The following is a 25,645-nucleotide window of genomic DNA, read 5'->3' on the forward strand; positions in this document are numbered from 1 at the left end:
GAACCCAAACTTGAAACTCGTACAAGTGAATTGTCAGTCCCTAGCAGTTCCCTCTTTAACAAGTCAAAACTAGGCTCAATAGAATTGTTTTCAAAAATTTCAAGCCACAAATTTATAAACTCTAGATATCAATTAATGGTATACGATTATCTTTATTAGACATGCAGTATATAGATATATGTATAACTTTTTATTTAATAAAATATTTGCAAATTTTCAAGTGCATCTGAATACTTTAAATCTGCGTCAAATAAATGCATTTGTATACAAAAGAAACGGAAATATAATTCTATGAATTATCGTCACTGAATTTTAGTCAATAGTATTTTAGATTTAATAGTTTCTTTTCTACTTTTAAGCCTCGTACCAAATGCAGTCATAAAATTTATGAAAAACTCTATTATTGTTTTCGATTAGGTTATAATTAATCTTTTTGGATTAATATATGTAGCTACCCATATACCTCTAGAGGTATGGAAGTTCAGGCTATCTTGCACTCTATTTAGATAAATTTATAAGTTGTAGCAAGCTATTTTTTCTGAAAGCATGTATGCGCATACGAATATTATAATTTTCTCGCATCATACAAGAGTGCGCGTTATGTAGGAGTAATTAATAAATATGCAAACATATTATTTATGTGGAGGCTTACATAGATATTTTTATGACTTGCAATTGATATTTATTGCTGCCAAATACTTGTTTCTGAGTTGCAAGCGAAACTCAAGTAGACAATGAAATATAATACTTAACTCTAAACTACCCAAGTAATTGCAGGAAATATTTCACTTTGATGTTAAGAAAAGTATTTAAATGTTTAATATTATTTTTGATTTAATTTTGAAACAGTGTTCTCGTAAACTCGATATAATCGAGTGCATCCTTAATAGGTTGACCAGAGCGGGGTTCTGAATAAGGCTTCATACGCTGCACACAATAGTCTGCCATGTCCTTGGTTAGATTCTAAAATAAATAAATTTACGTTAATTAAACATATACAAATATATGTATATTATTGGCGTTGATATTTATGTATTTAGAAATACACTTACGCAGTAAAGTTCTTCCTTTGTTACGTAGGGGCGGTCGGAGGCAGTGATAGCGCGGAAAGCATTTTCAATTTCTTCGTAGGATTGGACATTCTCTGTTTCCTTTGAAATCATGAAAGCTATGTATTCTTGCAACGAAACATGTCCATCACGATTTGGATCTACAACATTAAGAATAGCTTCGAATTCTGGATCTGGTTGTCCTTCCTCAACCATAGGTAAATCATAGCCGAGAGCACGCAGACATGATTTGAATTCTTGGTGATTAAGTTTACCACTTTTGTCTTTGTCAAAGTGTTTGAACATCATTGAGAATTCTTTTAGTGAATCTTCGGATACTCCAGAATGATTGCGCGCTTGTATTTGTTGCTCTAAATTATGTTGCATGCGCATTGATAGTTGGTCCAGTTGATCCCATTGTTGTGCCAGGCCTACTGTTGAATGTTCCGTATAGCGATTGTCCAAGATCAAATGCTCTTCTAGTAACGCGCCCAATTCTTCGATTTTCTTCAAGTCAACACGGCGGGCACGTACTTCGGTGGCCTTGATGCGAAGGGCTTCCAATTGCTGTTCCAACGAACCAGAGCCTTCCATCATACTAGTTCTAAATTAAAAGCGTGTAAAAGTATGTTAATGCAAAAAATGGCAATCGACTACTTTTCTATCATATTTAAATCAGCTTTTAGAAGTTTGTTATTTTTTGTTAAATTTGCCTGCAACGCTATTCCAGAATAGTTATTGAAAAAGCGCAGCTAACCAACAAATCTGATGGTACTTAAGTAATATTTTTCGCAATAAAAACTAACTCTTTAATTGTTTAACGAGCTTTTTAAGAAATTAAAAAGTGATTTTCTCAAATATACATATATGTATTTCGATAAATATTATATGGACACTAATTAGAATGCTATATAAAAATAAAAAGTATCAAATATATATTTATACTCATTTAAACTACATATATTTTTCTAGTACTCTATCAAGTGGTAAATGTGGTGTTGAACAACCGGAGTAAAAATTAATTAAAAAATAGGCGGCGGTTAATGCAATTTAATGGTTCTCTAAAAAACCAAAATAATTAAAAATTGTTGCGTTGGTAATATTATATTTTCAAAAAATTTTAACGTCGCATATGTATGTGGAATAATTGAAGCAGACAGAAGCTATTTATGGTATTTGCTGTTGCTGTTAATAAAAAGTTATTCGCTAAGCACTTTTAACACACACAGCTGCAATTATTATATCAGACATTAAATCATCAACGCTTTGCAATGTAACATTGGTTAGAAGAACGAACACTTGATTATAGTTAAGTAAAGAACTTTTACCCTTCTCTATTATAACCCAGCATATAATATCTAAAACAAAATATAAAAGAGTATAATTCGTCTCAGTAAGGTTTGTGAAAAAATATGATATTAAAAATAAATTTCATTGAGTCATAAATGATGTGAACCTTGTTCCATATTTCCTTAGGCAGTAATATTTCTAAACGATACTTACCTCGTTTCGGTTAGCCACGTATGGAAAAGATTAGCGTGTTTGGCAAATTCCTTTCGCAGTTTATCGTTTTCCTCCTGACGCTTCGCCTCTTTAGCCAATTCGCCATCTCGCTCCTCTATGATCTTTTGCAAGTTGCGCCAGGTCTCTTCAAGAGCTTCCATGGTGAACCAAGTGTATGGGTTAGGCCCAACATTGAAGCTCTTGATCTTTTGATCAAGCGCTGCCAGAGCTTTAAAGTCGGCTTCGGCTGACGAAAGTGAAGCCTGGAATTGTGCGTGCGCATCGCGCAAAGCACGTATTTCTTCGATCGAATTGCAGCGAACAGGATCAGTAAGGTCCTCTTCGGCATTTTCGAACCAAGAATTGAAGGCCGAAGCTTTCTTCGCAAATGTCAAGTAGAGTTCCTCGATTTGGCGGAACTGATCTTGCATGGCCAACAAGCGTTGTTTACGTGTCTCCGAGGCTTCGCGAAGTTTATTCCAACGTGAAAGGACATCTTCGTGACGTTTCAAAATAGCCGGTGATTGAGCGTGATTTGCGTTAATGAGTTGATCCTTCAGAGCGGTAATATTATGTATACCTTCTTGTTCGAATGCATTAAGACCTGCAATAAAAAAGCGAAGACAAGTATAATTTTAAATAGTTCATTAAAAATATTCTAACCAGCATACACAGACTACGATGTGGTATAAAAAAAAAACATAAAAAAGGAATTCTGGTAAATTTTTGCTTACCAGCATCAAATGTCTCTTGCTTAGTCAGTAATGTTTGAACTGTTGATAGATCACGCCCATATTCGTCGGAGCGCACGTAATTCTCCTTATCCGCTATCCAGCTTTCAACAACATCAGCTTTCCACATGAATTGCAGATAAGCTGAATTGTCTAGGAGAGCGCCTTTGCGTCGAGCAGCCAATGCATTTAAATTATCCAATTTATTGCGTAATTGTTGACAGCGTTGAGCGATTGAATCACCATGGTGGTTTTTAGCTTCCACCAATTCACTTCCTTGATCGCAAATCAACGAGCAGCGATCCTTATGGGCTGCAAAATCAGTTTCAAATGCGTCATGCTTCTTCAAAAGACCTTGGACAGCAGCCATCGAATCGCCATAGTCGTCGACCGAGAGTAACTGTTGTTTTTCTGTTATCCAAGCCTCCTCTTCCTCTACTTGTGCTAAAAATTGTTGGTATATGAGGGATTCATCCAATTTTTGTCCACGAGTAGCAGCCAAATTTTTAAGTTCAGCCCAAGCCTGATTTAAAGCCTTTAGACGTTGTTCAATTTCGGGTACACCCAAATTGGAGACATCCATTAACTTCTCACCCGCCTCTTGCACAGCCTGTATGGCTGGCTCGTGTGATGCCAATTCGGCTTCGAGACGTTTATGTTTCTTCTTTAGATTTTGTACACCCGTCAAATCGCGACCATAATCATCTGAACCAACCAATAATTTCTTTTCTTTGATCCAACTTTCCTCATCGGCAATGTCGCGGAAGAATTGATGTAAAGTAAGTGCCTCATTCAAACGTGCCTGACGGTGTGCAGCCAAATTGCAGATGCGTTCATAACGTTCATTAATACTTTGACGTTTCTCTTGAATACCAGCACTATCAAATTGTCCGCTGTCGACCAAGGAATCGGCCTGGTTGTTCATGTCCTTAATGCGGTCTTCGTGTGCCACGATATCCGCCTCTACCAACTGATGTTTCTTCATGAGGTTTTGGACTGATGCCAAATCCTTACCAGAATCCTCAGTGGTAAGCAAGCTTTCGACCTCGCCCAACCAGAAATCCAAATCCTTGACAGCAGCGATATACGTGCGCTGTTTATTAGCTTCTTTCAATTTCAACGATTTTTCCGTTGTCTTATGTGTAAGGTATTCCCATTGATCGGCAATTTGTGTCAAACGCTTTTGAACAGCATCTTCGGAACCGCTGCATTGTTTCTTGTCAATCAGGTTTTCACCCATAGCCAAAACACTTTGAATACGATCGGCATTTGCTGCCAGTTCGGCTTCGAAAGCCTGATGTTTTTGATGTTTTGATTGAATATTAGCTGGATCTTTGTAGCTCTCCTCGGTGGCAAGCTGTAATTTCTCAGCTATCCAATTTTCAATTTCATCAGCATCGCGAGAGAATTGTTGCAATGTCTGTTCATCGCCCAAACGTGAACGTTTCTCAATCAAACCTTCCTTTAGATGACGCCAACGCTCCAACACTTGCTTGCGCTTGTCATCGATCAGATTAGATGCATAGTGATTTTGATTAATTAATGTATCAGCTAATACTTGAAGAGCAGCTATCTTCTCTTCATGACCATTAATGGCCTTATCAAAATCTTCGTGCTTTTTAATTAAAGCCTCCACATTATCGCCCTTATTGTCAACATCATCTGCATTAAGGAAAGCTTCTCGCGCCGACATCCACGATTCCGCCAACTCACAATCACGCATATACAATTGCAAATCCAAGTTTTGCTCAAGTTGTAGCCGACGTGCCGTCCATGCTTTCTCCAATTCCTCACGGGTCTTGGCCAAATCCTCAATTTTCTCCTTGATTTCGGGTGAGGCAAAGTGATTCGATTGTAGCAATTCACTACCAAACTGCTCGAAAGCGGCAAAAGTTCCGGCACGTGCGTCGATTTCTGTGCGATGCTCCTAAGTTACAAGAAAAATTAATTTTGTTTTAAATTTACTACATTAAAAAAGAAACCAAGTGAGCATAAATAAGGCAAACACAAGCATTTGAAAGGTTAAAAACAAGTTGCATAGTCACAAAACTCGGTTAAAACGAAAAAACATTAAATCGCACGGAATCGGGTTTTAGTCAATAAACAATAATGCGCTTGCCGCACAAAAATAATTTAAAATCACTTAACAACTTGTATTATTGCTAACAGAAACTATTGTATCTTAATTACTAAAAGATACTATTTTTTAGCAGCGAGCTTTCAAACAAACAAAAATAACATTGAAGCTGAACGCTCATTGCGTTTAAGATCAATAATATGAAGAACGCTCAGATTAATACAACAATAAAAACATTTTAATCTAATATTCAAAACGGATGTTAGTAAATATGATTGGAGAATATTGACTCTCTAAAAAATGTTCAATACTACACATGCATACTTCTTTATAAATTATTATTAAAATCCAACTTTGCGTTCAGTTATTGGGCCTTATGTTTGCTGTACGGTGTAGTAGATAATATTTTGTGGTCTAATTTAATGAAAGTGAGTGATCTGGAACATTGAGTAAATATTTAACGGGTCCAGTTGATTACTAAAGAAATGTTTAATTTGATAATTAATTTTATAAAATTTAGGTTAAAAAGGCAAATTATATTTATTTTATAAATTCCTAAAAACACTATAGCAAAAGGCTGATAGACAAACTGAACGATCGTAATCAAATGCTTGCATGTAAAACTTTTAATTTGACGAGAGATCTTCACGAAATTTAGCATGAATTATTACCTAAGGCAGTAGTGCTATCTCCGAGGAAATTCTTCAGATCGGACCACTATAGCACATAGCTGTAATACAAACTGAACGATCAAAATCAAGGTTTTCTATGCAAAACTTTTTTATTTGACAGGATTTTACAATTTGACACATAAAATTTTCTCTAGCAACGCTACAATCTCCGAACTCCGAAATGTTCAGATTGGATGTCTATAGCACATACAAATGTAGTTGGCATACAAACTGTCCTATCAAAATTAAGTTCTTGTACGGAATCGTTTGTATTATATAAGGGATTCGATGCGGTGCAATCGAAGTTACTGTTTTTTCTTGTTTCAATTTCTTCAAAGTTTCAACTTACTTTGAAGCAGGTTTATTTTGAATCAGATTTCTATATTTATTTCCGATTCAATATACTCGTATTTACTAAGTAACAAGTATTTTAAATATCCGACAGTGTTACAACGAAATAACTTCCTTTATAGATGAATTGTTATTTTATTACATTAACTTTCGCGAAGGTAGGACGTCGTCTAAATGTGGAGGTATAATACCTTGCTTTTGTTTTAGTTTAAAATAAAAATTTAGTATCAAATTATTGAATTGTTAATTGTCTAATGTGAGCAAGAAAAATTAAAAAGTAACACTATTGTAACAGTATAATACACAAATAATAAATGCTATACATCTAAATGAGTACGCATAAGCACACTACTTCCAATCGAGGAACGATTGTATTCATATGTAAAAACACATATGCATGTTGTTGTATGTACATATGTATTATATAAGTAGTTACAATTAAAATTTGGAAAAAACATTTATGTATTATTTGACAAAATTGGCTGAAGCAGCAATTCAAAATTTAGTAGTTTGCAATGTAACGAACAACTACCTCAGCATTATTGTGTCCAATAATAGATTCGATTTCAGCGCGACGAGCCTAGGATTGCGGTGTATGATTGGTATAGGGATGTTTTTTTTTTTTTGACAATATATTCATGCCGGTTTTTTATTTAACCATCAATTATCGAAATCAATTGTTTTTTGTTTTTATGCATATATGGCAGGTGGTGGAGGTGGTAGAAGATCCAGTAAAATTTGTTTGTATGTTGGCAATGGCGTAAATGATCAAACGAAGTGGAAAACAATTCATAGAAAAATCGACAGCAAAACAAAGAAAAACATGTGTTTAATTCAAATATATGTAGATATGCATATAAGTGTGATTGTTCATAATCATAAACCAATGCGGATGTAACGAAAATAAAAATATATATATTTATATATTTAAGTAAAAACTGTAAACAATCAAACTGATGCAAATTCTTAAGTGGGGACATACTTATTTTGCAGTTATGTAACAGCAAACACAACAAAAGGAAATTGCAAAAAAAATTAAACAAAAATAATTGATAATTTACCTGATGACGTTCGATAAGAGCTTCGGCACCAGTTACATCGTTGGCAAGCTCATCAGATGTTACTAGGCTCATCATTGAGTTAATCCAAGCAAGCAAATCGCGATAGTCGCTAAGGAATCGTTGCAAATCGTATGAATCCAACAGCTTTTCTTTACGTAAAGTGGCCTTTGTAATGATTTGGTCCCACATCTCATTGATTTCCTTCTGTTTGGCATAAGTTTGTTCAGCCGTGTCTGGATGTGATTGCATTAGACGATTTGCGGTTTCGTCTAATTGACGTATTTTGTCACGAAGCGCTGCTAAATCACGTTCAACGCCTTCGTGTTTACGCTGCAATGTTTGTACGCCGCGCAAATCCTTTCCTAAATCATCATTGTTAAGAGCATTCTCTTTTTCAGCAATCCAATCTTTTGTTTCATCAATATCACGATGGAAACGTTGCACTTCATGAGCAGAGCCAAGTTGGCTTGCCTTTTCGGCGGTCAATTGTTGTAGATTATTCCATTTATCGTTAAGGTCTTGCATTTGTGATTGAATTTTCAAGGCTGCCTCTGTTTGTCCAAGAGAAGTCAATTGTACCGCGATTTCATTCATATTTGCCAAACGTACTTCGTTAGCCTTTAGATCATCGTTGAAATCGTCGAATTTCTTTTGCAAAACTTCCACTTCTTCGAGATCCTCACCGACAACATCAGCAATTTGTGCATGATTTTCTTTGTCCTTAATCCAGTTAGCCAAATCGGCAGCTTCTCGTACTAGTACGTATGCCTTTACGGTTTCGTTCAATTTATTTTGACGTTCGCGTGCCAAAGCCAACAAATTATCATATTGGGAATTGATTTGGTTCTGTCGTTTAGCGATAGAGTGATTATCTACTAGATTTTGCTGACTTGCACTAAGTCCTGCTTCAATTTTTTTGATGTAAGCAGCTGGTACGAATCCTTGACGATCGTTCACCTCTACCTTCCACCAATCTTTATTATTAGAGTTGAGTAGCGTAAGCACGTCACCTTTTTTCATTGACACCTCACGTGGTGATTTTTCAGTATAATCATAGAGAGCTACAACACACTCCTTGCCAGTGATATCGACAACAGGCGTTTCTTGCTGGCGACAATTTCTAGCTTGTTCTTGTAATCCTTGTATTGTATTGCCAAATGCTTCCAAATCAGAAACTAATGCTTCATGCTTCTTTAACAGTGCTTCAGCGGAGTCTTCATCTTTACCGTAATCATTGCTAGTGGCTATTGGTTCCTTTTCACGCATCCATGACTCTGCTTCATTAGCATCGGCAAAGTATTGATGCGCTTGTAATGAGTCCTCAAGATCTTGTTTACGTTGGTTTGATCTTTCCTTAAGATTGTTCCATTGCTCTTGCAAAGCATCCAAGCGCTGACGAATATCTTCACTAGCAAAAGGCTGTTCCTTTAACATATTCTCTCCAGAGCTGATGACATTAAGTAAACGAGGTTCGTGATTATTGATCTCAGCCAAGACAGCCTGATGTTTTTTAATAAGGTTTTGCACACCAATCAAGTCCCGGCCGCGATTTGTGGAAGCTGCAATGGGCTCTTTCTCACGGATCCAAGCTGCTTCGTCTTCTAGGTCTCGGAACAATTGCTGTACTTGCAAAGAGTCGAGCAAATGTTGTTTGCGTTCGCCCATTGGTGCAGCTAGCGCGGCGTAACGCTCGGACAAGTTAGCTTCCTTGTTGCGGATATTGTCAGCATCAAAATGACCAGACTCGATAAATTTATTAGCTGCTACTTTAATGCTTTCAATACGATCTTGATGAGCCATTACATCTGCTTCGAGAAGTGCGTGCTTTTTCTGTAAATTTTGTACCGATGTCAAATCTTTGCCATGATCCTCGGACAACAATTGACCCTCAATTTCACTCAGCCACAGTTCGATGTCTTCAATGGTACGATTGAACTGTTGCTGCTGACAGGCCTCGTGCAACTTACAGCCCTTCTTATCCGAAGCTTGGACCAGTGTTTCCCACAATACAACAATTTCCTGCATGCGTGTATTAATTTGATCGGATGCATAATGCTGCTTCTCGATGAGTTCGGTACCGACAGTTGTTATGTCCTCAATTCGTGATTTGTTAGCATTAAGTTCATGTTCAAAGTTTTGATGTTTTTGCATTTTTCCATTCAAATTGGTTGGATCCAGATAGCTGTCGTCAGTGGCGAATTTCAATTTCTCGCTAATCCAACCTTTGGTTTCGTCGCAGTCCCGTTCGAATTGCTGATAACGATTGGAGTCTTCCAACAATTGTCGGCGCCGTGCTGATTTCTCTTGCAATGCCGATCGACGTGCTAACAGCATTTGACGGCGCTGCGCTACATCGTCGGCGGCATAATGTTGTCCATCAATCAGTTTAGTAGCGAATATATCAAGTGCTTTGATTTTTTCTTCTTGTGCAGCGAGACTCTTTTCAAAGTCTTCGTGCTTTTTAATTAAAGCCTCCACAGAGTCCAATGAATCGCCGAGATCTTCATTAGCTAGGAAAGCCTCTTGCTTGGCCATCCATGTATCTGCTTGTTCAGTATCACGGTAGAACAATTGCAAATCCATGCATTGCTCGTATAAGATGCGACGATCTTCCCATAAGGACAATAATGAACTTTTATCATTTTCAAGAGCAGCTAATTTTTCTTGAATTTCGGCAGCAGCATAATGTTCACGTTCCAATAGTTTACGTCCCGATTCGGTAGTTAATTTAAAACTGTCTTCACGTGCATCGATTTCACCTTTATGCTCTTGATGACGTTCCAACAGCGCTTCTGCTCCGGCAACATCTTTGGCCAATTCATCGGCAGAAATAATGGCTTTCATGCCGTTTATCCATGATACCAAATCACGGAAATCGGCTAGAAAACGATGCAAAAAGTAGGATTCGTCCAATTTCTGTTTGCGTTCACGTGCCTTGGCCGTCAAGCTCTGCCAGTAGTTGGCAATTTCCGCTTGCTTTTCACGAATTTGATCGCTATGATCGGCATGAATGGAGCATAGACGTAACGCTTCCGCGCCCAAAGTGGATACTTTATCCTCCAATGCAGCTAGATCACGTTCGACGCCTTCATGCTTACGCTGCAAAGCCTGTACGCTGGCCAAGTCACGTCCGTAGTCATCTGATGACAGCACAACATCTTTTTCGGCGATCCAGGCTACGGTTTCATCAGCATCACGATTGAAACGTTGAATTTCATGTGCACCAAATAATTTCTCCTGGCGCACAATTGCCAATTGTTTAAGCCGTTGCCAGGCCTCGTTTAATTCTTCCTTACGTTTAGTTATTGTTTCGCGTTCCGGATGACCATCTTGCACTAACTTATCAGCCAAAATATTAACTTCATTGACACGATACTCTTGTGAAGCCATATCTTTTTGAAACTCATCGAATTTGCGCTGCAATACCTCAACATGCTCCAAATCTTGACCAAATTCATCGGCTGTAACGAATGCCTCCTTATCTTTAATCCAGAACATTACTTCTTCACATTGGCGCAAAAATTGTACTAATACAAGTGCCTGTTGCAATTTTTGACCCTTCTCGGCTAAACGACTCAAAAGTAATTCCCATAAACGATGCAATTCATCCAAGCGACGCAAAATCGTTTCGGAAGCAAAGTGCTGTTGATTGATCATCTCTTGACCGGTGTTATCAAGCGATACAATGGCATTACTATGAGCCGACACTTCCGCTTCGAAAGCTTGATGTTTTTGTATTTTCGCCTGCAAGTTTGTCGGGTCACGATAGCTTTCTTCACTTGCAGCTTGCAATTTTTCGTGAATCCAAGATTCCAATTCATCTGCATCGCGCTTAAAGTATTGAAAGCGGCGTGAATCCTCTAACTTCTCACGCTTTTGACGGGTCTCGATCTTAAATTCATTATACCGCGAAAGAACCTGTTCCCGACGCTCCTGAATATCTTCGACGGTTTCTAGAATTTTCACCTCCTTAGGCGTAAAATTCTCCATCTTGCTCGTATGCTCGTTTCGTTCGTTGCTTTGTAATGCGTTTATATTTTAGTTGTCGATTTTGTAAAATTTCTGTAAAAAAAAAAATAATTGTACTTAAATGTGATATTTGGGGTGTGACATTTAGAAATAAACTGTATAATTTATTTAGTTGTAGACTATTTCAATTGATGACCTCATCCGCTCATCCGCTTAAGCGGGTTGATGATAGCTACCTTAGTTTGTTTTCGTTCGCTCTTATTTCCTTTAATTAAATTAATACTGCTAAGTGCGTTTTGTAATTCGAGCTGCCAGCCACACTTGACTTGTCTCAGAGCCTCTTCCTTCTATACCTACAATAAAAAGAAACTATTAATAAGCTTTGTTTTTATTGTGTATTCTTTTTTTTAATTAAAAAGTCATTATTATATAATAATCAACTGTATCTACATGTATACATAGGGTGATTGTAAGCGTGTACGTATAGTGAGTCAGACCTTCAAAATTTCAATTATGTCAACTGATTGTAAAATGTTGGTCGTTTCGCTCGCTACAGACAAATAACTCGCTCGCGATTCGCCGCTGCGTTTAATGCGAACTCACAACTGTCGACAACGCTATGAGTTTGATATCAAATTAATACACTTAACCCTTTTTAACTATTCATTGAAACAATATTTCTATTTTTTATTGCAAAATACGATTACGAAGTCGATATATTTTCTCACAGTTCTGATGACATTGCTTTTATTGTGATGATAATTTTTGATGTTTATATACATATAGCAAAAACATATTCATATTAATAACCCAATTGGGATCGGTGCTCATTCAATTTCGTGCACATTTTTAGGTACCGAAAATATCAATTAATACAACTTTTTAAAGTGGCCTGTTGAAGGGTTAATTGAAGAATGTGTATCACCTGCTAAAACCTTTGATAAGCAGTTAATTTAAATTGTTCATAACATTTATACAATGTAGGCATATACATATACATATGTACATACATAGTAGTAAGCAAACCTAAAAATTAATCACACAACTCTTAGTGAGAGTGAATATACGAAGCCATTCTAAAAATATTGATAGAAAGGGACAATTATTGCTATTTTTTAACTATCAATAAGGAAATAACCCTAATCCATGAATATGATCTCATGAAAACAAAGAAACGAAACTGTTCTATTAATTTGCTTTTGATTTCTAGGGTGACAAAAATTAATCACACACAATAATTTCACAATTTAAGCCGAACATAAAATCAATATTTCAATGAGCCTCATACTCAACACAATTCCCCAAATATGTAGACACAACTTGTAGTAACAAAGCATATATGTATGTATGTAATCGTTATAATGAAATCAGTAATAATAATAAATGTAAAAAAACCGAAAGCAAATTAATTAAAGAAATTGAAATCAATTAAAAATACATCTATTTTTCAGTTAGCTTAAACACATTATTCCAGAACAAAAAAGTCCATAACCAGAATGAAAAGTTGTTCTCTTATCTGCTTTCTAGATTAGTCCTTTTTTGTTGATTTGACTTTTTGCGTTTCCAAGTGACCTTTAAGCCTTTTAATACTCTTGTTCAAAACTATTAAACAAGTGTTAATTTTCCAACAATTCAATATATATAAATCTTTAAACTCCAGCAATAATAATCGGATTAAGACGACGCCTATTTGTTGCTTTGACGATTATCCAGACTCTGCCTTGAGGAAAGCAAAACGTTAACTGTCATCGAAAACAGTTAACGGCAGGCTCAAGGAACGAGCTGTTTCGACGAGTTCGGGCTATAGTGTCCGTTTTAAGCGTCTTTATTGCTTTCAGCATTTTGAGCATTACCGTAAATACATATGTACATAACTAAAGCACTAACAAAGCACCTTGCAACATATAGCAATTGGTCTGGACTAAAAATTGCTTGAATTGATCCAAATCTTCCCCTTACACTCGTATAACGAATTTTAGAATCGTCGCACATTTGTCATCACTTCATGTAAAATACATAATCTAACAAAACCATATAAACGAACACACTTTTGAACCAATGCTTACACTTCTGCAACACCTTTTGCAAAACCTGCAATCTATCGGGCATTTTTCTTCATTCGTCAGCAAGTCATCCATATCTTATCTCAGCATAAAAATACTTTAAAACATTTACTAAGCAATTGATAAGTTATTTTATACCCAACTTAAAATTTTATCAGGTGCCTGAAATCATTTATTGAACATTGCGCTCTACAAAGAAAATGAGGAAATAGGTACATTCTTGTAAATTTAGGATTTCTCAGAATTGGAGTTTTTAAATTATTTATAACTGGTTAATGAACTCTGCTCTTTATTCTTTTTGTAGAGTCATTATTTTTTAAATATCTTTGTATACCCTGAACAGTTTGCAACACCCAGTAGGAAACGACGGAGAATTAACATACCGAATGTATGTCCAGCATGCAACGAGTCTCCGCATGACACTGACCACCTCTTTGCATGCCCCACGAACCCTACTCATCTAACACCCTCCTCCCTTTGGTCCGACCCCGTCGAAACAGCATGTTTCTTGGGCCTCTCGTTAGATGACATCGACGACAACACAAATGACACTTGCCATCCCAACGGGGATTGAATTTCCGTTAAAACAACAACAACAAACGACGGAGAACTTATTACACAGTTTTTGAGATATTTTGCAAGAGTCCCTAAGAAGCTGCTTATTTGTTCAAATCTCAATATCGGACCACTATAGCATATAACTGCATTACCAAGTGACCAATCAAAATCATATTCTTGTATGGAAAATTTTTTTTTTTGATGAACTCTTCATTAAATTTGGCATACAAACTAATCGATCAAAATCAACCTTATACATTTATGGCTAAGAAATCTTCGCTAAATTTGGCATTGTTTGAAGCAACGGTACAATATCCGAACAAATAAAATAGAAAAAAACGTTAAGCTACGAGCTCTTAATAATATCAACATGAAAACCTTTTGTAAATTGAAAAAAAAAAAATTATGAAAGGACCACGCAGTCGGGCCTAGCTAATAATATTCGCTTAAAATTCCCGATTTACTATCGGCCAAAAACTGTCTGGACATATTATTTACAACAATAACAATAACTAATGTACCGTAAATATACAATGAAGAAGATTTTTGAATGCCTCTTATTTGACTTATTAGATTATAAAATATTTTTATGAAGTTATGGCTTTAAATTTAAAATTTGCGAATCAAGATTTATTCAAACATTAATAAATTACCTACAGCAATTAAATCATTGACTTTGATTGTGAAATATATTTGGATTAAAACTTATAAATAACCCATACAGTTTTAAAAACAAAACACGTGAATGCTTAGCTTAATAAACATAGAATTGTAATTTATTTTATATGTCATAAATTAAAATCACACAAAATAACACTTTAGCCTATTAAAACTTATTGAGGCAAGCAGTATCTTAGCTGTATTAATTAAAAATCTAAATTATCAACATCTCTTGAGAGATCAGCCAATACTTCCATAAGTAAATGGGATTTGGCTTCGTCTTCGCTACTCTCGCCATCGTCAGCGGTATCTGGACGTTTTGTTCTTTTTATTTTAACGGTCTCATCAGCAATTCGTTGTAGTGTTTTTGAGATTTCATTCATCACGTTTACGGGCCAATTCTCTTTGAAAATCGGTATAAACAACACATTGACTTTGTCTATGCTAAGTACTTGTTGTGTTATCATATAAACTAGCAAGTCTTTTAGTTTTCCAAATAAATCACTATTATCTCCTAGAGCTTCGATAAATGCCACCGTGATCAATGCGTCATAAATATTAGGCGTCTTATTTAAATCTGTTGAACTGGTACTAGTGCTTTCGTCGTCACTGACATTATTGACAGCTTGTGCGTTATTTTTGTTATTATTATTTTTACTGCGTTCTGTGGTATTTGTGAGCGCAATAAAATTTGGATGCAAAAGAATTGTACAAGCTGATTCCATTAATTCGATTGTAACAAATGAAGCCTTATGAATTATTAATTGTTGAATAATTTGTATAACACCTGCACCAATAAGGCGGTAAAAAATTGTTGGCAATGTATTTACGAATGCTTTGGGTATTCTTTGCAAAAATGCTACAATTTCTTCAGATCCTGCCTTAAGCAGCTCTACGCGTAAGGAGGTGCAATGAAGCCAGTACTGTAGTTCGTCAAGTAAATCAGACACGCTTGGCTTGAAACTGACTATTTTCAATTCAGATGTTGATGACGTTTGTTGTTCCTTTTTATTTGATTTGCATATTTTTTGCGTGATTTCATTGAGATCACCACAATAAAAGCTTGTTGGTTGCACATTATCGATAAACCACTGTTTTATTCGTTTCATAGCATTTTGTCTTATCAATTGGGAGTAGGTTTTTTGTACTATGGGCGTTGTCTCCGTTGGTAGCAGTGCAGCTAGAGCAATTGCAGTGCGTTCATCTAACAGTTTTGATATGTTTGATTCCCAAAGGAGGTGCACTTCATCGTAGGCACTGGTGTATACGTTAGATACTACTTTATAAACCTCATCTACATTAGAAGAAGTGATCTCGTTTACACGCTTATCAGCTGTAGCTTTTGCAGGCAGTATATATTTATGTTGTCCATCCTTAACAACCGACTTATACACTCTTTCAGTGACAAATTCTATAAGACGACGCATGGAGGGGTTCTGCGAATGTAGAAATGCTTCAATAAGTTTATTTTGTTGTGCTCGTTGTGAATTGATGGCATTCGTGTTTGTGTTACAGTCAACGTGTGATGGCGAATTCACAGCTGAGGATTGTGGCTCGGCAATACGTGTCGTTATATGGCGATATCTACCTGTGCGTGAGGCAAATTTTGTTGTTGCATATTTGCTTGGCATTATGGCTACCCGAAACTCTGCCAAAAATGGACAGGCAACGGATAGTAGAGATTCAAGTAAGGGATTAAGTGTAATTTCCTTACATATGTTCTTTTCATTTGGAATGGAAACAACTTTGCTGTCAGAAACATTGCTGTTAACATGCGTGGCACCTAATATTCTCACAATTAATTCTTCTGGTTCATCATGTTCGGCGTGTGTTTCTGCTTGCGATCTTGTGCCAACATTTGTAGTTGTTTGTGTCGTTCGGTATCTAAAATAATTTTCAGCTATGAAGGGTTTTGTATCAAAAAGCCAACCCATACAACAACGTAGAATGAATATAGATGCTGGCGTCAAAGATTTTGGTGTTAAATTGCAGCCGATTGTGGTGTATAAGGCAAATAACATTCGGGTAGTTTCGGCAAAGTCGGATAATTGTAATGTAACATTATCCAGCATTGCAAGATATTGTACCAACCACGGTAATGTAATAAGAATTTTATTATATTTGATTGCCTCTAACAAATGGTGAGATACATTGAAGTGTGGTTTAAATAAGCTGCGTAACAATAACTGCTTCTTTTCAATGCTCCCTGATATAGTTGCAGTTTGTAAGTGTTGACTATATGGATAAGCGGTTACGAAGCCGAGAAATTTCGCTAATATGATCATAGACGCCAGTGTTTCGGCACGCACTATAAATTCACTGGATTCCGCCTTATCATTATCCGTTTCGAGCTCATCCGCATCTCTGTTGTCAGTCAATAAATTCGTTTGTTCAAATGTAGAATTATTTAGTGTAATTAGTTGATAATATAGCGCCATTTTTAACTGTTCAGCAAATGGTATAGATCTAGCTTCGGCAATGAAATCACGAAAGAAAGCTTGATTACGTGGAAATTGATAATCGACGCTGAAATTGCTAGGTGCGACTAAACGTTGTGCTAGTTTACTGAACTTTTCGGCATCAACATCTAAACCAATGTCTTCGGGTGAAGTTGCATCACTGGCTGATATCAGTAGTTGCGAGACAAACAATTTGGCAAAATGTGCCATATTGATTGAATTTTCCGACTGTTTGAAAATTTCACGAATTCTTGGTGCCAACTCTTGTGTAAAATTCCAATTGGGATTAAGATGATGAGTTTCCCAAAGTTTAAGTACTTTGTAAAAAAGGTCACGTTGAGTTTTGAAGGCACCAAATTCATTATTGGAAGTGAAATGCTGTCTCGAGTCTTTGTCTTCTTGATAGTAAACGCTCTTAAACGGGCGTTCGCTTGTAGTGGAGGTTTCGAATGCTTGTGTCTTATCTTGTAGCAAATTTTGTTTAAGCTGATAAATAGATTCTAGGTACGATTTCAAATTTGTATCAAGACAGTGAATGCGTTCGTTATGCAGAACTACACCCAAACTTTTAATATCGAGGTGTGCAAACAAGTGTCGCTGACGTCTAATCACACAGAGAGCGAAATAAATGCAATTTGTTATATTACTTAACATTTGCATGCCTATCGATTGTTCTTGAGCTAGGTCAGTTTTAATATTTGCGCCTTCGTTGGTATTAACTTCAAAGTCGTCAAGTGTGGTTTCCTGTATGTTTAACAAATTCAACGTAAACGCCATTTCACTTAGTATGTTAGATACAAAATTTAAGTCCATTAAAACTACATATATATCTGCCAGACGTTGTATGTATGCGTGATTTTTGATTTTTCCTAGCTCTACTATAGGCGGTTGAGCTCTAGGTGTATCTCTCGTTGTTTCCGCTTCCGAATTTAATGTGACATCCCTTAGCTTCCGCTGAACCATTTCACGTAAATTTTTCTCTTCTTCACCAATCGATGTGGTTTCCATTTCTTTACTTATTTCAATAGCATTTAGTTTCAGAGATTTCCTAGCAGCCATAATACTGCACTTATTTTTATCCTCTATTTCAGCATTCGATAGTTTAAGTATATTGTTTTCATTGCTGAATGAACTGTTGCAGCCAAAAGCTTTAAGCTCGCCCGCAACACCTACAACTGACCGATTACTTATAGTGATTGGAACTACGCGCTTTTTGGGTTTACTATTAGTTGGAGTTTCATTATATGGCGATGCGGCAGTATTTTGAGTTTGTGTAGTTGTGGCTTTCTTTCGGTTCGAACGATTGCTGTTTTGTTGGAGCACCATAAAGTCACCAAGGCAGAAGCTGGAGGTAGCGCTGTTGTTGCGTACTGACTTTTCAGTACTATGAGGCGTTACTGGCAGCAATGAGCTATTTCCCGAACGCCGGTTGCTGTTCTGACTGCGACGTATAGGCGTAGATGCGTCACTTTTAAAAGTACTTGTTACGCTTCGTTCCATCGAATGAGCAGGCGTAGGAACCGTAGATGAGATGTTTTTGCCATTATTTCGATAATTGCTTGAGTTGTCGGTAAGTAGGCTGCTTTCAAAATAACCTTTACTTTTATTTCCTTGCTCCGGTGTAGAGGCAAAATTTGGTGTGGTTGGTGCCGAATGCTGTGGGTATAGTGACACACGTTTCGGAGTATTGATTTTTTCATACCCATCGATATCGCTAATATTAGTTAACAATTTATTTGTTTTTAGAGGCGTTTGGCAAGTTTGCTCTACTTCGTTTGTGCGCAAATATTTTTCAGTTTGTCTACGCATAGTATTCAAGAAATATATTGCAAAATTCTCCAAGCTGTCCCCAGTATCCGACTTATTCTCCTCGAATTGCTGAAGAAACCATTTGCGAAAATGGTCCATAGAAATGGCGTCATCTTCAGTTGTTTGTGTTGGCACTTCCACATTAGCACGTAACAACTGTTTCAATTTTATTTCCGACGTAGTCATTGCTAAACCTTCCTGTTTTCTAACGTCTAATGTATTTAGCTTAGATAATCGTTGAATCTCTAAAGACTGCTCATTATGCCTCTTTCTATTGTGTTAAATATTTCGTAATATTTAATTTGATCATCTGAAATGGAATATGTCAGAGAAAAAGAGGACGATATTTCAGGAAGGAAGTGGTATGAGCTTGTCGTCAGACTTATTGGAAAGATCTAAATTGCATGCACACGTTTATTATTGTAATATATAGTAAACATGTTTTAGCAATATTGGTATTTTTTATTAATAAATAGGTTTGTAATATTATCTACAAGTCTACAGCTAATAATTTGTTTTTATAAGTTAGGCTTTAAAAGTGCGAAAGAGTTAGTTATTATTTTGGAGAAATAGTACTGGAAAAAGACCTTCAATTTAAACAATACCTAGAAGGACTACAATCACAACAGACGTCAAATATATTTTAGATTTTATTCTATTTCATCAAAGTCACTTATTATAAATTCTGAACGTTTGTGGGTAGGCGACCGATTCCTTTCAATACAACAAAATTAATTTCAAATATAGAAATATTATTTTTCGTTTCTCAAAATATTGAACTATATTACAAGTACAAAAATGTATGGGTATTCAAATTAAAAGGGAGCTTCGAATAAAACAATTTTTGGAATATACCACGTACCAAACATTATTTTTTACTATTTTAGAGTATATAAACTGTGGAATAATAGCATAGTAGATGTATTTTTGTATGTACATATACATATGTATATAACTTAATAAATTACCCAAAAATTAAAAAAAAAAAGTGAATATGCAACCTCAAATGGAAATTTGTACATTCTCATATTTGACCAGACTATAGATATGTTGTGAGAATACTAAGCACTGAACTACTGACAACAACAAAAAAAAAACACTCACACAAGTTCTACAAAACCAATTGACTCTGAAAATTGAGCAAAAATAGTGAAATGACGTAATGCGTAAACACAAATATTTGGTTTTAAAACTGCCTTTTGTATAAATGAATTTGTTAATTATCGGCATGTCGGAGCGTTTTCTATCTAGCTATATTACCGGTATACCTCTGCTTGAGAAGGTAAATATTAAGCAAAAATATGGAAAAAAACAATAGTATATAATAAAATACATATCAAGTAAAAGACAAACTAAATGAAAAGATAAGTAACGCATGCTCTTTGAGTCATCGTTCAGTTTTGAAGGAAGAGCAGACTAAATGTACCATTTGACAACTCAACTTTATTGGTCACTGTTGATTTCATTAGGTGTTGACGTAATACTATTTTGGGATTTTAAAAGGACTCTCATCTACAACTTCTTCTAATAAATGATAATGTAAGCCAACGCAAATACCTGAGAAACCTATGTTTTGAACACATGAAAAATATTTTTTGTTAATCAATAGGTTTTTTAAACAAAAAGTTATAAGCGACCATGGAAATATGATTAAAATAAAGTGTTTTTGATCTCTTATTAGCATATAAAAAACTCGACTAATTTGTAATCATCCTAAAAATATGCAACAGCTCGCATCTTGTTGTTTCTATATTCAAATATATAAACGTATGATTTCCAATGTCATCTTTTGGTCACACCCTTTATTTAATTGTATATTGTGGTTCGTAGGCAAGCAGCACACTCTAAATTAAATTTTGAATTATAAACTTATTTGTTTTACGTGATATTAAGTATATCATATACTTGTATTATTGAGAAAGTTCTTCTGTTGATAGCACTAATTTATAGTAATTGCTTAATTTTCACCATACACAACACATGAACTAAACTCCCAAAACACTTTCCAAAAACAAATTTGCCGTCTGCTCTGCACATCACGAAGCAAGCAGCACGATGACGTCGCTCACATCGGCAACGCTCTTAATGAACGATTTCTCCCCTAAATACTTTTCTTTTTGTAACTTTTTTCTTTTAATAATTTCAGATACAGAAATTTTCGTTGACTTACCAAATATTAAACTACAAAACACAATCAAATTTTAACAAAACTAGCTATTTCTTTATTTAATGAAATATTTTCTTTTTTAAATATTGATTAGATTTGCTACAAAATATATTTTTTCCCATAATGGGTGTGGCGGCTGCTTAACTGACCCACAAATTTTCTTCACAAAATTCTACCTAATCTTACTATAAACTTCATAAGTACTTATGAAATTTCAATCTAACTTACACGAATGAATTCTTAGTCGCGTTTTACACAATATGCTTTAGTTTTAAACTGGATAGCCTCTTTTTCAATAATTCATTCAAAGCGCACAATACACCAACTTTCGTATGTTTTAAGAGCACTTTACAAAATGGCAACGAATAAATTCGATATTCGTTGAGAACGTCGTTTGACATTTTCTACTTTGCTTTTTGGCATTCTCCAGTGTTGGAAAAAATTAAGATTACCTAAATGATAAAAATCGAACCAACCCATAAACGCAATAATTTTTTGGAATAAAAATAAAAAAAAAAGGAATGTTACTGCAACAAAAATTTATCTGTATAATTGTCTAAGTAATTTGGTTTAATATAAGATTTTTGAATTAATTTTGAGTTGTGATGACATAATATCAAATATCAATAGAGTGGATATCTTTATAATAACTGCTTTTCATATTAGATTATACACTCTCTTATACTAAACTTTTCATTCTCAACAATTAATGTGATGAATTGCAGAGAACGTATAATATATAATATATATAAATGTACGTTCTCCGTTATAGGAATCATGAATAATTGTTTGAAATCCAGTTTGTTTTTTTTTTCGCCTCCTTTATACATCATTTATTTGCTATTGTTTTGAGTTCTTCATTCGCGTTTTTGTCTTACTTTGTATACGACATTCATAATAAATATATAAAGAAAATATAAACATTCTTGCTACTTTCCAAATACCGTATATATTCTAAACTAGGCTTCTATGTAAGATTTCACGATATCAAGCACCAAATTTTGAGTGTATTAAAACTAAAAAAATAAATATTCTAAGTGCATTTACCTGATTTGGGAAACGAAAAACGTCCTCCCAAATAAAACGTGTAGATTTATACTTTACGAAAGAAAATAGTTTATTAGCTCGTACACTGCATAATACGAATCCTGAGGTAATGAAAAAAAGGCAAATAATAATATAAAATACTGTTACGTACAAAACAAATTTAATTCAATTTTACTTCTCCAAAGACTTTTTACGAAACTTTGGCTTGAGATATTTACACTAATGATGTGCAAACTGAAATCGATTTTTAATCGAAGGAAAATTCTAAATAGTTATTGAGTAAGGCATCGTAATTACGTATAATAATTTTAACATAGAAAAACTGGTATAGTAGTAAACAATTTTATAATAAAAGAAGAACAATTATTTCAAGGTTTTTCGCATATATTACAACAAATTTGTAGGCATGGTTCATGTGTCCCAGTTGACATTTTAAAAGTCGAAAGCGCATAAAGCACTTTGTTATCACTAAAACTAGATTGACATTTAGATAATTTTAAGTGAAAAACAAAGGAACTTTCTATCTGGAACAATTTAAATATCCTTCCTTTGCCTATAAGTTTAAGAAAGCCTAATTTACCAGCACATTATTCACATTTCAAATGGCATTAATTAGCAATATGGAAAAACTGAGCAATCAAATTGGCTATTTATTATTGCAAGACGATGGAGCAGTTATTGGTTCCGGTGGAGATTTAGAAAATGATGAAAGAAGTGCGAACATATTCATGGAACTTTTACACCTAGCGGAAAGGTTCGTAAAGTTTAATTTTTTTATGATTTATGTTAGCATATAAAGTAGCTGGCTTCTATAATCACCACATAGTTCATCGCGTTTATTGCAATGATTATCATTCTAACCCTCCATATATAAATAATCCTTATAACCAGTTGTCAACGTAGTACTTCCAAATTATCTAATAATTTTATGTTCTAGAAACACTGCTAAAACGTGTACTATTTTACATTTATAGTGTTGACGATAACTTCATGCCCAATAGCAGTTGTGAACGCATCTCAATTGTGTATGATGATCACATTTACAACATTTCCATGAGCAATCATCGGATATATATAGTAAAGTTAAAGAATGCTCCGCGTGGAGGTACAGTTTACGGTCTTACGAACAATGGTGGCAATGTGGTATTCTCAGAAAGTGAGACTTCTGGTGTGGCATCAATACTAACTTGAGACGCTACAACATCATGCTGCGTGTTCTGTCACCGTAATCGAGCTATGGGACAATTGAATGCCTACCATGAGGAAGTGCGTCGTTTTAATTGGAAAACGCCTTTCATTTATTTAATTATACTTTTTATTTGTCAAAAAATACATCATCTGTGAATTCTTTATCAAACACACGCCTAGCTTCTTGTGTAATATCCAGCAAAGTTGCTTTACTGTTATGTATTATCACATAGCACCGTCGCCAATTCCAACATCGTTGTACAATCCAAAAATCATTTGTAGTTTTAATTTGCACTTCTTTTAAATCCGAGTACGAGTCCTCTAAATAATTGGCTTCATCAGAGGGGATAAGATCTGCTATAAGATTAGTGACATTTGCAGGAAGATAGTGTGTTGATTTATTTGTTCTACGATATTCTGTGGGAATGTTAGTAAGATGTTTTAAGCTTTGCTCATTGATGAATATGTATTTGGGGTTCACATTATCGTCAGCCGGAGCTATAGCAGAAAGCGACGAAGAAGTGTTTGCTTTACGAAGACCTTGTTTACTGATATTTTCTTCTATGTCCTTTGCGATACTTGATAACTGAGGTTCCATATATGACCGTAGTTCATCGTAAAACTCTTTGCATGGAGGATCCTCCGTCGCTATAAAGTAAAGTCATGAATTTTTAGGTGAATATTATTATTCAACAATACTTACCACTTATAAGTAAACACAATGTTGCTCTTAAAACTCGAAAAATTACTATGTAATAATAATGAAGCTCTTTCCTTACTTTGATATATATTTTAGGTAAGTCGGTTGAGTGTTCTTCACTACCTAAGCCAGTGACATAAACTCCATTTTGAAACTTTTCTACTAGAGGACTCTCATTTTGAGAACTTCCTATGGGATGTTCGGATTTTTCGATAAATGAGGTTAAAAGATACTGGTGCAAACTACACAATTCAATTGCATCGATTTGCCCACCGCTGTAAAATATTGTTTGAATATTTATGTTTTTTAATTTAAAATTACAACTAAATATTGGTTTAACAGCAAAACTGACCTTATTATTCGTTCGTCATACAGTAAAACGGTCTCTTTTAAGGCAGGAAACGTTGCACGAATCATGTTTATGAAATTATGGGCTCGAAGAAACAACGCTTGTTCTAAAGGCAAATATTGTATGGAGTGCATAAAGCTGAGCACTTCTCCAACGGGAAACCTCAGAGTTTTCAAATACTAAAACAATATGTTTACTTTTACTAAAGCAAATATAAATTACACTTACGTTATTGAAAAATGTAGAAAGTCTCCCTTTTAATTGCTCACGCCCATTATCTTCATCGCTATCATTTGAATTCGAACGGAAAGTACCCGAACTCAGTCGGAACATATTGTAACATTGACGCAATACGGCCCTATATATTCGATCTTGTACTTCGGTGCCACGATACTCCGGTACCTCAACACCATCCTTGCTTTTAACTTCTTTTGGCACATTTAGAACCATAACAATCCAGTAACCTCTTTCGGGTTGATAGAATAACTGCGTAGTTTTCTGTGTATGTAGCGCTTTGCAGTCATCATCACCAACGAAAGTGCTAAATACAATGTGAAAATTTAACAATTATTTCGATTTCAATGAAAATATTACGGCGTACCCAGTAAACTGTATAATAGCTTCACTTAAACCAACATCCTTGATCTTTGTGTTCAGTTCGATATCCTCAGGATTATAGTAGAGTATTTTTTTGTACTCATCGCCTTCTTTTTTACAATAATTCGAATTGAAAACATAAAAGCAGCGCAAAGTAGTTTCAACCCTCTGTAAAAGTTTTGCCATTTTCCAACTACATACGCCAAATACAACTTATGAACCTAATTATACGGCTTATCTTTGTTTAATGACTGAAACAGCTGTTACTTCATAGATGTGGGTGAAATATTGTTGACTGCAAGCGCGCCATCCATCGGTCAATGGACCAACAATAATTAATCGATAATTTAAAATCAATTCTAACCCTATTGCTAACAAAATTTTAAACCACACCAGTATAGAAATGGTTGATATATAAATTGTTTCTAAGACTAATAATATACAATACTACATCGTAAATACGAATATATATGGATTGTACAATGCATAGTAAATGATAATACTGATGAAATAAGCATTAATTATCATGAAATATATTTTCGTGAGCCGATAATTAGTCTGATTTGTTAAGTGGACTCATATCATTTAGCATTTTTATCGATACATTAATTTCACCAACAAAATTACTACCCTAGT

The 25,645-nt window shown here is 35.1% G+C and overlaps 4 protein-coding genes across 6 annotated transcripts; 1 reads left to right on the forward strand and 3 right to left on the reverse strand.

Moving 5' to 3' along the window:
• Nucleotides 1-132: 132 nt before the first annotated feature.
• LOC120776347 (spectrin alpha chain) lies at nucleotides 133-21,474 on the reverse strand. Of its 2 annotated transcripts, XM_040106900.1 has the most exons (8): nucleotides 21,357-21,474; nucleotides 11,649-11,765; nucleotides 7,444-11,505; nucleotides 6,915-6,962; nucleotides 3,287-5,210; nucleotides 2,553-3,156; nucleotides 1,053-1,653; nucleotides 133-963 (listed from the first exon to the last, which is right to left on the reverse strand). In XM_040106900.1, exons 3-8 carry the CDS (start codon nucleotides 11,431-11,433, stop codon nucleotides 835-837), a joined length of 7,296 nt encoding a protein of 2,431 aa, XP_039962834.1. In that variant the 5' UTR covers nucleotides 11,434-11,505; nucleotides 11,649-11,765; nucleotides 21,357-21,474; the 3' UTR covers nucleotides 133-834. The 2 variants fall into 2 exon arrangements, with proteins under 2 accessions (XP_039962834.1, XP_039962835.1); XM_040106901.1 differs by lacking the exon at nucleotides 6,915-6,962.
• On the reverse strand, nucleotides 14,783-22,263 carry LOC120776348 (protein disks lost). Its single transcript, XM_040106903.1, has 2 exons — nucleotides 22,176-22,263; nucleotides 14,783-19,271 (listed from the first exon to the last, which is right to left on the reverse strand). The coding sequence occupies exon 2, from the start codon at nucleotides 19,145-19,147 to the stop codon at nucleotides 14,900-14,902; it is 4,248 nt and encodes a 1,415-aa protein (XP_039962837.1). The 5' UTR covers nucleotides 19,148-19,271; nucleotides 22,176-22,263; the 3' UTR covers nucleotides 14,783-14,899.
• On the forward strand, nucleotides 22,191-23,532 carry LOC120776353 (ragulator complex protein LAMTOR4 homolog). 2 transcript variants are annotated; one of them, XM_040106909.1, is made up of 3 exons: nucleotides 22,191-22,281; nucleotides 22,792-22,929; nucleotides 23,150-23,532. In XM_040106909.1, exons 2-3 carry the CDS (start codon nucleotides 22,796-22,798, stop codon nucleotides 23,364-23,366), a joined length of 351 nt encoding a protein of 116 aa, XP_039962843.1. In that variant the 5' UTR covers nucleotides 22,191-22,281; nucleotides 22,792-22,795; the 3' UTR covers nucleotides 23,367-23,532. The 2 variants fall into 2 exon arrangements, with proteins under 2 accessions (XP_039962843.1, XP_039962842.1); XM_040106908.1 differs by lacking the exon at nucleotides 22,191-22,281 and having other exon boundaries at nucleotides 22,531-22,929.
• LOC120776349 (vacuolar fusion protein CCZ1 homolog) lies at nucleotides 23,473-25,258 on the reverse strand. Its single transcript, XM_040106904.1, has 5 exons — nucleotides 25,014-25,258; nucleotides 24,641-24,953; nucleotides 24,416-24,591; nucleotides 24,067-24,338; nucleotides 23,473-24,011 (listed from the first exon to the last, which is right to left on the reverse strand). The coding sequence occupies exons 1-5, from the start codon at nucleotides 25,193-25,195 to the stop codon at nucleotides 23,491-23,493; spliced, it is 1,464 nt and encodes a 487-aa protein (XP_039962838.1). The 5' UTR covers nucleotides 25,196-25,258; the 3' UTR covers nucleotides 23,473-23,490.
• Nucleotides 25,259-25,645: the final 387 nt, after the last annotated feature.

Source organism: Bactrocera tryoni, chromosome 5, assembly GCF_016617805.1.
Source record: "Bactrocera tryoni isolate S06 chromosome 5, CSIRO_BtryS06_freeze2, whole genome shotgun sequence".
Lineage (NCBI taxonomy): Eukaryota > Metazoa > Arthropoda > Insecta > Diptera > Tephritidae > Bactrocera > Bactrocera tryoni.

Coding starts and splice junctions, on each gene's coding strand:
- LOC120776347 (XM_040106900.1), bottom strand. CDS start 11,433: ATGGAGAATTTTACGCCTAAGGAGGTGAAAATTCTAGAAACCGTCGAA. Junction 5,211..6,914: donor TTGGACACAATAATGCTGAG/GTAGTTGTTCGT, acceptor CTTGTAACTTAG/GAGCATCGCACAGAAATCGA. Junction 964..1,052: donor CAAAGGAAGAACTTTACTGC/GTAAGTGTATTT, acceptor TATTTATTTTAG/AATCTAACCAAGGACATGGC.
- LOC120776348 (XM_040106903.1), bottom strand. CDS start 19,147: ATGACTACGTCGGAAATAAAATTGAAACAGTTGTTACGTGCTAATGTG.
- LOC120776353 (XM_040106908.1), top strand. CDS start 22,778: ATGGCATTAATTAGCAATATGGAAAAACTGAGCAATCAAATTGGCTAT. Junction 22,930..23,149: donor CTTTTACACCTAGCGGAAAG/GTTCGTAAAGTT, acceptor TTACATTTATAG/TGTTGACGATAACTTCATGC.
- LOC120776349 (XM_040106904.1), bottom strand. CDS start 25,195: ATGGCAAAACTTTTACAGAGGGTTGAAACTACTTTGCGCTGCTTTTAT. Junction 24,592..24,640: donor TTTCTACATTTTTCAATAAC/GTAAGTGTAATT, acceptor ATATTGTTTTAG/TATTTGAAAACTCTGAGGTT. Junction 24,339..24,415: donor TATGACGAACGAATAATAAG/GTCAGTTTTGCT, acceptor AATATTTTACAG/CGGTGGGCAAATCGATGCAA.